The sequence below is a fragment of the Elephas maximus genome, chromosome 9, assembly GCF_024166365.1.
Source record: "Elephas maximus indicus isolate mEleMax1 chromosome 9, mEleMax1 primary haplotype, whole genome shotgun sequence".
NCBI classification, from domain to species: Eukaryota; Metazoa; Chordata; class Mammalia; order Proboscidea; family Elephantidae; genus Elephas; species Elephas maximus.
In genome coordinates this window covers 30,853,492-30,865,438 of record NC_064827.1, presented here as the reverse complement: position 1 = coordinate 30,865,438, position 11,947 = coordinate 30,853,492, and the positions used below count along the sequence as shown (strand labels likewise).

Below are 11,947 nucleotides of genomic sequence, written 5' to 3'. Positions count from 1 at the left end.
TTAGGTTATCAACAAGGAGCCCTAGTGGCACAGTGGATAAGCACTCAGCTGCTAACTGAAAGGTCAGTGGTTTGAATCCACCATCTGCTCCACAGGAGAAAGATGTGGCAGCCTGCTTCCATAGAGATTACAGCCTTGGAAACCCTATGTGACAGCTGGCTTCCATCAAGATTACAACCTTGGAAATCCTTTGGGGCAGTTCTACTCTGTCCTGTAGGGTCACTATGAGTCAAAATCAACTCAACGGCAACGGGCTTTTTTATGAGGCCATATTAAGAGGTTTTCATTTATATTTATGTATTTATCCTAAGAGTAGTAGCGCCATGTTAAAATTTTAAGCTAGGTGACATTAACTTGATTAATAATTTTGAAAAAAAAATATGAATCCGACCATACTGAACAAAAAAGTAATGGAGAGAAGGCAGAATGGATGCGGGCAGATCAGTTAGGGGACTTATCAATTCTTTAGACCAGGAGACTGATGGTGAGGAGGAGAGACTTGTATAGATTCATCTACATGAAATCTCTCATACCCTGACAACACCATATCCAAATGCTTGAAAAAATTTTTCCACCATTTTACAGATAGCTGTATCAGTTCTACTTTTTTGTTCATTTCAGTATATGCTTATGTACACGAACATTAATTCTATTGTAAAAAGTTGAAATAGAGGCTGGAAGTATCTGGGTAAATGTGGATTTATAAGCTTGGAGTAACCTTGAGCTACAGGTTTCACATCATCTATAGGTTTCCTGTCTTCTGGTCTTTATGATATGCTTAACTTATCTCCCAAATTGTTGTTGTTAGGTGCCATCGAGTTGGTTCCAACTCATAGCAACCTTGTGTACAACAGAACAAAACACTGCCTGGTCCTGTGCCATTCTCACAATCATTGTTATGCTTGAGCCCATTGTTGCAGCCAGTGTGACAATCCATCTCCTTGAGGATCTTCCTCTTTTTTGCTGACCCTCTACTTTACCAAGCATGATGTCCTTCTCCAGGGACTGATCCTTCTTAACCCCACTCTCGGTACCAAATTTTGTCTTAGTCATCTAGTGCTGCTGTAGCAGAAATACCACAAGTGGATGGCTTTAACAAAGAGAAGCTTATTCTCTCACAGTCCAATAGGCTAGAAGTTCGAATTCAGGGTGCAGGCTCCAGGAGATGGCTTTGCCTCTCTGTTGGCTTTGGAGGAAGGTCCTCATCACCAATCTTCCCTTGGTCTGGGAGCATCTCATCGCAGGAACCTCAGGTCCAAAGGACTTGCTCTGCTCCCAGCACGCTTTCTTGGTGGTATGAGATTCCCATGACTCTCTGCTCTCTTCTCTCTTTTATCTCTCAAAAGAGATTGGCTTAAGACACTACCCAATCTTGTAGACCTCGTCAGTATAATTGCTGCTAATCCATCTTATTGCATCATAGTGATAGGATTTATAACATATAGGGAAATCATATCAGAAGATAAAATGGTAGACAATCATAAATCATACAAGGGATTGATGACCTAGCCAAGTTGACAGATATGTTGTGGGGACACAGTTCAGTCCATGACACCATACCATACCCATTGCTGTCAAGTCGATTCCAACACACAGTGACCGTATAGGACAGAGTAGAACTGCCTCATAGGGTTTCCAAGGAGCAGCTGGTAGATTCAAACTGTCGACCTTTTGGTTAGCAGCTGGGCTCTTAACTACTTTGCTACCAGGGCTCCTATCCCATATCACAGCACCATAAATCTCTCTTCTGGAACACTTGTCACAGTTGCATTTTACGTTTGTATAATTCTTTGATGAATATTTTTCTTTCTCAGTTAACTGTAAGATCCATGAGAGTGAAAACTATGTATCTTCAGCACATACCTTGCACACAGTGGGGTTTCAGTAAATTCAGGTTGGAAGATAATCTACGTTTGTCTGAAAATTGAAAATAATTTTATTAGAACTATGAATGGAACCATGAGCTTTTATGCATGGGTTGTGTAACATTCAATTGTCTGTTCAGAGATCTTGTATAATCCCCAGCTTTTAGTTGAGTTCCAGATACTTGTGATTTCCAGGTAAGCAATTAGCCATGTCATGTCTTGTACATGGTTAAAGTCCTTCAAAAAAAATTCAGGTGAACTTAATTTAACACTATTCTATTTTAGATAGGATAAGTAGGTGTCCTTTTTTATTTTTTTAAGTCATAAACTGTATATCTGTATTATTTGTGATAGTGTAATGGGGAATTAAATCTAATTTTTAATGGGGAACTAAATCTAATTCTTATGAAAAATGTAACTCCCAGATAAACAAAGGCAAAAGGTAAATCTTTTAATACTTAAATAGAAAAACAAAAAAATCTTGTCAAATTAAAGTTCTCTGTAATAGTAGAGTTCTCAATGGTTTGCCCTTATTGATTTTTTTCTTTAGTATTTAGCAATTCACTGAAACTTTACAAAACATTAGAAATCTTCACAGTTTGTATATCTCTTTTTCTTGTATACATACATATATATAATAAAACAGTAAGGAGCTAACAGAAAAAGAGTTTTAGTGAGTCTACTAATAATTTAAAGTGACATAGGAAAACTGAAAGGGAGAACTGAAAGTGGGAAATTCCTCGGCAGTAGAGGGACTGTTCTATCCCATATAAATAGCCCATACCCATGGAGGAAAGGCATTCAAACTCTTGAAACCTTCACTGGGTGCGCAGGTAGCGCTAGACAACCTTGTTCCTGTTTTCATCATGACCACCAGGTGCATCCTCCAAGTGGCTCTCCTGTTGAGCATCTCCACCACAGCTCTTGCCAGGAGCTACAAGTTGCTTCAGTTCCAACAAAGAAGCAGCAATTTGGCATGTCAGAAGCTCCTGTGGAAGCTGAATGGGGCCCCTGAGTCTTGCCTTGAGGACAGGATGGACTTCAAGATCCCTGAGGAAATTAAGCAACCAGGTCAGCTCCAGAAGGAGGATGCTGCATTGGTCATCTATGAGATGTTGCTGCAGATCTTTGATATTTTCCTTGGAAATTTCTCACATACTGGCTGGGATGAGACTGTCATTGAGAACCTTCTAGCTGAGCTCTCTCAGCAGAGGGACCGTCTGGTGACAATCCTGGAGGAAAGTATGGAGGAGGAGAACCCCACCTCGAGAAACATCATGACCATTCTCCACCTGAAGGACTATTACTTAGGGATTGGCCAGTACCTGGAAGCCAAGGACTACAGCAGCTGTGCCTGGACAGTAGTTCAGATGGAAATCCTCCGAAACTTTTCCTTCATTAGTGGACTTACAGATTACCTCCAAAACTGAGGATCCGCCAGCTTGTGTACCTGGGACCGGACCGTGCTGACAACAATGTCAGGCATTCTTCAACCAGCAGAGACTCTTCAAGTGACTGACAGCAAATGCACTGCCTTTGAAAGGACAGTTAAAGACTTTAAGCTTTTAAAATTAATTTATGAATTAAGTTATTTTTTATTCTTTATTTAAACTCTCACCTTGAAAAATAAATTATTTATGAAATGAAAGTCAACGTGGATGTTTTAATTTGAGTTTGATATTATGGATATCCATACCCATATTATGGATATTCATAGCCATCCATATTAAAAATTGCTGGGCATCTATTAGATGGTCTGTGTAAAATGTGCCTACAGAATAGTATAGTTTCTGGACACTGCCTTCAAGGAATTTAATATCCAAGGAAGACATGTGGAAGATACAAGGTAAGAGATGATAAGGAAACCCAAACCTTATAAGGGAATAAATGTGACTTGGATCTATAGGGTGTTAAAAGGGAAGAGGCAGGCAGGTGGCTCTGAAAGGAGAACCACTGCTTCTTCTCTGTATGCCAGGCTCTCTGGCCTGAAGTTGGGATGGTGGTGCAGTGGTTAAGAGCTATGGCATGCTATGGCTGCTAACCTATGAAGTCGGCAGTTCAAATCCACTAGCTGCTCCTTAGAAACCTTATAGGGCAGTTCTACTCTGTCCTATAGTGTCATTATGAGTTGGAATCAACTTGACAGCAATGAGTTTTTTTTTTTTTTTTTAGCAGTAGCCAGAGGAATGTGCCAGCTCTATCCCAATTATCTGCCCTCAGCAGGATTTTAAAACTCTGTGTGCCCGCTTTGTGTAAGGATGAGAAGTCCCAGGTACTTCCATGGCACTGTGTAGCAGCAGTGCCTTTATCATGCTCTCCAGGGGACAGCCCAGATGTTTGGGTCTCTTAGGGAGATAAGGTTCACCCTTCATTTCCATGGCACTGGTGCCATGGGGAGGGAGAATTTTGCTTTATCCCTCTGCCATCTGGCTAAGTTTTCTTTCCATTTTTCTAGAAAACTAAGTCAGCTCAAGGTCCTCCCTACCTTGCTCATACAGAATTCCAAGGACAGACTTGCCTACTGCTCTGCATCTCTGAAGCCATATACTCCCTAAGGCCAAATCCAAAACTTATTTGGCAGATGAAGTCCAGCGTCAGGCCAAATGAAAAACCAGGATGCATGGGAGAAAAGGACATTCAGGGTGGATAAAGAGGGCATGGGCTTTTCCCAGGGCTTCCACTGGGAAAATACAGTTTTCTCAGGATCCCTTTTGGACACCTGGTCAGCATGTGCCAAATACCTGAGGCTTTGTCTTTGTACTGACCCCTTGAAAACTGGGGTTATCATTACTGTTAGTATCATTAGCAGCTGCCATTTACTGAGAGCTTCTAATGAAACGGGCACCGTGCTCAGGTCTTAGGTACAGAATCGGATTTAATCCTCTTTACAAACGCCCCTCAGGTTGACATAATTGCGTTATTTTCATTTTACAGAAAGGAAACTAAGTCTCCAAGAGGTTTGGTAACTGCCCTGAGGTCACATAGATAGTGAACAGAGGTTAAAAAAAGTACAAAGGGAAGATTCATAAAAGCCCTTATTTGTATCTAGACTTTTTTTTTTTTCTTAGAGTAGTACAGAAGTCTGAGTTCCTTTTAAAGGAGTCAGCCTTTGGGAGAAGAAATCTGTGTCCGTCAAGAGTTGCAGAGATGACACTGTTATGCAGACAGTAAACTCTGGACTCCCTCTTCTGACTGAAGGCGAGTATCACATGGACTGTGGCACCAAGAAGTGCCATCCTGGTGGGCTGCTGCCATTATCTTCAGGCTAACCAAGGCCCCCATAAAACAAGATCTCCTTTTTCTCCCAGTTCCCAACATGCTATTCCATATCCCAGCTCTGCCAAAAGCCCTTCCATAGCAATGCTCCTTTTTGCCTGGGAGTCAAGGACAAGATCAGCATGTAGGAAAAGACTAGGCAGGGTTTAGAGCAGCCAGAAGATGCTAAAGAAGTACTCTCTCAGCAATGGACCCTGACTGGACCAAATAGCTGACCTGACCCAGAAACCGAGAGGTTGGGGGAGCCTTTGGAAGGTCTGCCCAGTCTTTGTGCTGGGGATAAGGAAGACAGGAGGAGGCTTTTCCTGCAGAATTATAAATAACTGTGCCACAGCTGAGCACGTTGGCCCATCTAGAACATCAATGGCACAGCTATCACCACTAGAAATAAATGGTAATTAAAATTAATTTTGCTGAAAATGGGGTAGGCTACCCTGCAGATACATTTGTGAGCATTTGCATATGCTAAACAGATAGCCCACCACCCTACTGCCATTTTGTCATACTGTGGTGGCTTCTGTGTTGCTCCGATGCTGGAAGCTATGCCACCAGTATTTCAAATACCAGCAGGGTCACCAATGGTGGATAGGTTCAGCAGAACTTCCAGACTAAAATAGACTAGGAAGAAAGGCCTGACAATGTACTTCTGAAAATTAGCCAATGAAAACTCTAAGGATCACAACACAATATTGTCCAATGTAGAGCTGAGAGATGAGCCCTGAAGGTTAGAAGGCACTTAAAATACACAATAGCTACAACAGTGGACTCTAACATGCCAATGATGGTGCAGGACCAGGCAACATTCCATTCTCTCATACACAAAGTCACCATGAGTTGGGGCTGACTTGACACGTATTTGGTGTGAAACTGTTATTACCTTAGCTGGGAACAGAATACCTCTTAGGGAGAGAATATTCTTTAAAAAAATATTTTATGAAGCCTCTTGAGATGTAAGACAAGATCTTGAAATTAAGGATATAGCAACCAAAAAGACAGTAAATGCCTATAGCATGTTTCTGTATGCCTGCTTGTTTCTGAGAAGGAAAGAAACAGAGAAAAGTATGGTGTGATGCTCTCTGGCATAAATAAGGCAGGCAGTGAAAAATTCCTGGTGGGGGTGAAAAAAGGACTTTTAAGAAGAGGGATGTTTCACCTGCAACTTGAAATTATGTGCACTGATGTGACGAAACCCTCTCCTCCTTGTCCTCCAATCTTCAGTAAAGACCGCTACCCACATAAAGCCTTTATGTATATAGAATTTCTCTGTGCGAATCGTAGAAAGTGTTCGGGCCGATGTCTGACATAGTGTGGGGAAGCAAGCACAGGGTGGCCAGACCTCCATAAATGAACCAAATTAGTGGGGACAGAAGACAGACCTATGGCAGCAGAACCATCTTCTTTCCTGCCACACCCTCCACCCCCACCCTGGGATCCAAGGAAATCATGGAGAGAACACTATGCTACCACAAGACACAGATTCAGACGTGGAACAGTTTTATCTAGCTCTTAACAGGTAGGAATACCCCACTAACATCCAAGTTACATACAAATATGTAAATATTGCCTAAATGTAAGGATATACAGATACAGGGTAATAGCAACATATACGTGTACGGTACTTTTTTTTTTTTTTTTACAGTTAAAGCTGATGCTTAGGTACTTTAGATGGCCGTGGGCACTTTTAATATTCGATATTTTCCCTGTGGAATCCTTCAGTATTGCAACTGCAGGCTTGAATTTTTTCTTCTGTTCTTTCAGGTTGAGAAATGCTGAGAGTGTTCTGCCCTTTTGGTTTTCTACCTCCAGGTCTTTGCACATATCATTACAATACTTTACCCTGTCTTCTTGAGCCCCGCTTTGAAATCTGTTCAGTTCTTTTACTTCATCATTTCTTCCATTTGTTTTAACTACTGATGTTCAAGTTTCAGAGTCTCTTCTGACATCCATTTTGGTCTTTTCTTTCTTTCCTGTCTCTTTAATGACTTTTTACTTTCTTCATGTATGATACACTTGATGTCATTCCACAACTAATCTGGTTTTTGGTCATTAGTGTTCAACATGTCAAATCTATTCTTGAGATGGTCTCTAAATTCAGATGGGATATACTCAAGGTCATACTTTGGCTGTCCTGGACTTGTTCTTATTTTCTTCAAACTTGCATATGAGCCATTGATGGTCTGTTCTGAAGTCGTCCCCTGGCCTCGTTCTGACTGATGAACCTGGTGCTTATAGGCATTTTCTCTACATTTGTTGCAGCGATGCTTATTGAACCTAAAACATAAACTGTTTTTATGAATTTATCCTTTTGTTTTCAATGCTAACTGTTGCTTTTTAAACATCAGTTTAATTGCCAAAAATCTCCAGGGATAGTTAGCTTAAAACAGTCATACTACAAGATTGGGCTAGAAGTGCCAGCACAGAGAGGCATACTTTCCTAATTTAGTGGCATCGAAATAATCAAAAGGCATTGACCTCGACTTGATGGAGAGTACTCCAGAAACTTGCTCCCCTCAAGCAGTTACCAGCAAATCAGTAAATTCTGCTTCAATTGATATTCTGTTTCCAAATTCATGCTTTGCTTTATAATTCTCTGTGTAGCGTGTTCTTAGAAAACTCAAAATGTATGCTGAACTATATCCGAACAATTAGCCTAGCAATTAAAAAAATGAGGATCACTTCAAAAGATCCTCTTAAGAAAAAAAAAACAAACCATATCACAGAATGGGAGAATATATTTGCAAGTCACATATCTGATAAAGGACTTGTATAAATACATCAAGAGCCCTCAAAACTTAGAGAACAAGTAATCCAATAAAAAATGAAGATTTAAGCAGACACTTCACTGAAGAAGATCTACAGATGGGAAACAGTACAGGAAAAGATGCTCAACCTCATTAGGTATTACGGAAATGCAAATTAAAACCACTATGGACACCGAACCAAAAAAAAAAAGAAACCAAATCCTATGCCATGGGGTCGATTCCGACTCATAGCAACCCTATAGGACAGAGTAGAACTGCCCCTTAGGGTTTCCAAGGAGCGGCTGGTGGATTCAAACTGCCGGCCTTTTAGTTAGTAGCCATAGATCTTAACTACTTGGCCACCAGAGCTCCTATGGGCCAACACTACTCCCCTACTAGAATGGCTCAGGTTAAAAAGACTGACCACATCAAGCTTTGGCAAGGATGTAGAGCAACTGGAGTTCTCATACACTGCTGGTTGGAACCAAAAATGGTACAACTATTTTGGAAAACAGATTAACAGTTTCTTAAAAAGTTAAACATACACCCAAAGGTCAGCAGTTCAAATCTACCAGCTGCTCCTTGGAAACCATATGGGGCAGTTCTACTCTGTCCTATACGGTCACTGTTAGTCCGAATCTACTAGATGGCAATGGGCTTGGGGTTTTTTTTTTTTTTTCATATGACCTAGCCATTCCACTGTTATTGTTAGTTGCTATCGAATTGATTCTGAATCATGGTGACCCCAAGTGTGCAGAGTAGAACTGCAGTCCATAGAGTTTTCAAGGCTGTGACCTTTCAGAAGTAGGTCGCCAGGTGTTACTTCCAAGACGCTGCTGGGTGGGTCTGAACCACCAACCCTTCTGTTAGTAGTCCATTGCTTAACCATTTGTGCCATCCAGAACTCCTAGCCATTCCACTACTAGGTATTTATCCAAAAGAAATGAAATTTCCATCAAAGACTTGTACTTGAATGTTTGTAGCCACTTTATTTGTAACCAAACTGGAAACAACTGAGATGTTCGTGATAGACAAATAAATTTTGCCTACTGTAAAGAAATTGTAATATATTCATACATGAAATACTACTCAGCAATCAAAAGGAATGAACCACTGATAGATACAACAACACGAATGAACCTCAAATTAATTATGCTGAGTGTAACCCACTGCCATCAAGTGGATTCTGACTCATAGCAATCCTACAGGGCAGAGCAGAACTGTCCCATAGGGTTTCCAAGGCTGTAAATCTTTTTTTTTTCCAATTTTTTTTTTTAATGAACTTTAGGTGAAGGTTTACAAAACAAACAATTTTCTCATTAAATAGTCAGTACACACATTGCTCTATGACATTGGTTAACAACCCCACAACATGTCAACACTCTCCCTTCTTAACCCTGGGTTCCCTATTACCAGCTTTTCTGTTCCCTCTGGCGTTCCAGTCCCTGCCCCAGGGCTGGTGCTCCCCTTTAGTCTTGTTTTGTTTCATGGGCTTGTTCAATCTTTGGCTGAAGGGTGAACCTCAGGAGTGGCCTCATTACTGAGTTGAAAGGGTGTCAGGAGCGAGGGCCATACCCTCAGGGTTTCTCCAGTCTCTGACAGGCCAAGGCTGTAAATCTTCAGGAAAGCACACTGCCACAGATTTCTTCCATAGAGTGGCTGGTGGGTTTGAATCACCAACCTTTCTATAGGCAGCTGAGCGCTTTAACCACTGCACCGCCAGGGCTACTTATGCTGAGTATAAGACAGACAAAAAAAAAAAAAAAACCCCTACATTCTGTATTTTTCCGTTTATATAAAATTCTAAACAGGCAAATTAATCTATAGTGACAGAAACTAGATCAGTGATAGCATGGGTGTGGTTGGGAGGAAGGAGAAAGATGGAGAGATTACAAAGGGGCACGAGGAAACTTTTGAGAGGACAAAGGTATGTTCACTATCTTGATTGTGGTGATGGTTTCAGGGAGTGTATACATTTCATTCCATTATGCAGGCAACATTTCATTCTGTTATACACAAAGTTGCTATGAGTCGGAGACAACTGGATGGCTACTAACAAAAACAACATACATATGTCAAAACTGAGCAAATTGTACACTTAAAACAAGTGTAACTTATTATATAGCAATTATGCCTCATTAAAGCTCTTAAAATAGGGTTATCTTTGTTATATTAATGAGATGGTATCAATTTAGGGTGTGTCTTAAGTCAATCTCTTTTGAGACAGAGCAGAGACGAGAAGGGGTAAGACAGATGCTGAGACACATGGATATCTCCAAGGAACCAGGAAGCAGAAGCTGAAGAGACAAGGACCTTCCTGCAGAGTTGAGAGAGAGAGAAAGCCTTTCCCTAGAGCCAGCACCCTAAATTCGGACTTCTACCCTCCTAAACTGTGAGAAAATAAATTTCTGTTTGTTAAAGCCAAAAAAAAAGCTCTTAAAAAATAAAAAAATATATATAATATATTAATTAAAAAAGAAAGAAAATGGAGTCCAAGCACCTGTGTCCCTTTGTCAGGCTCCACATAAATTGCTTGATGTCTTAAGATCTAATAAAATTCCAAGATAGGATTAATTTGACAGACCCTTAGAAAATTATCTTATATAAAAAAAATAGCCTAAGTTAATCATTGTCAGCAGTTAGATTATTAGAGGTTTTTATTTATGTTACATGCACAATAGTCCTTCATATTGTAAAACGTTGCCACAGAAGGTAATCAATATCCTTATACACCAAAACTCTGCAAAAGGCCCAGAGCACTTTACACATCAAGTACTGTACCAAGTACATTTCAAATTGCAGATTTCAAACCTGGTGCTGAAGGCAATTATTTTTTGGTTATATATTTACAATGCAAATATTTGCATTAATAACATGATGCAAAAATGACAATAAGAGAATACATTTCTTAAGGGACTCTGATAAGTGTGTTACATATGCCATTTTATTAAGCCTCCAGGGAACCCTATGAGGAAAGCAAGATTATCCTCTTTTTATAGATGAGAAATGGAAGCTCGGTGAGGTTCAGTAACTTGTCCAAGCCCACAGTTGAGAAAGAATAGAGACATACTTGGAATGTAGGTCTAACTCTGGAGACATTATGCTTAATATCCATAATTAACTACCTTTTGTTGCTGTTGTTGCTAGTTGACATTGAGTCAATTCGGACTTATGGCAACTTCATGTGTTACAGAGTAGAACTGCTCCACAGGGTTATCTTGGCTGTGATCTTAACAGAAACAAATCTCAAGGCCTATATTCTTTGGTACCTCTGTGTGGGTTCTAACTGCTAATCTTTAGATAGCAGTTGAGCACAAACCATTTGCCCCACCCAGGTGCCTAATCATCTACTATCTTCCAAAACGTTATTTTATCCAACTAGACAGCATGGATGTCGTAAGTTGAGAAGGAACAAAAAGATCTATGACCCAGTGGTTCATGCAAGCTGGCACACTAGCTCCAGGCTTTGCTCTAAGTGCCACTATCGTCCAGTAGCCAGTGGGGACCTTTTCCAAAGGGTCTGCTGACTTTACTCAAGCAGCTGGTTTCCCTTCCATACCCATTCAGATGCGGACTGTCTCTCTATCTCTAAAGAAAATAGTACGGAATTTCCATTTGCTCCCTCGCCAGCCTCTAGAAAGAGTATTTTCCCTCAAGGGTTTTGGAGGCAACCGTCTGAGAATCGTGAGTCACAGTTTTCCCTGGCGAGTCTGCATTTCCTTCTCTCGACCACTATGTCTTTATCCCTTAGCGAGGAGGCTCTGTTTGCCGTTTCCCTTTTCAAGTCTGTCACCAGTTGCTTTCATTATCTCACAGGAAAGGGTAAGAACTAGAGGCCTACCTACACTGTTTAACAGAAACACAGCAAATTTCTCTTTCCCGTCACTTCCTGATTTAGCTCTTTTTTTTTTTTTTTAATTGAAAATCCAGCAGTAAAACAAGTAGTTTTCAAAGCAGAAAATGACTTACTAATCCAAGAATGCATGAATTGGATATCTGTGGAGTTAAAAGTCCAGCTGTTAAAGAAAAAAAAGTTTGTCATATTCAAGTGGAATGTACATAGAA

At 40.5% G+C, this 11,947-nt stretch overlaps 1 protein-coding gene across 1 annotated transcript; it reads left to right on the top strand.

Moving 5' to 3' along the window:
* Positions 1–2,731: 2,731 nt before the first annotated feature.
* IFNB1 (interferon beta 1) lies at positions 2,732–3,295 on the top strand. Its single transcript, XM_049896735.1, has one exon. It carries the CDS (start codon positions 2,732–2,734, stop codon positions 3,293–3,295), a length of 564 nt encoding a protein of 187 aa, XP_049752692.1.
* The last annotated feature ends 8,652 nt before the right edge of the window (positions 3,296–11,947 follow it).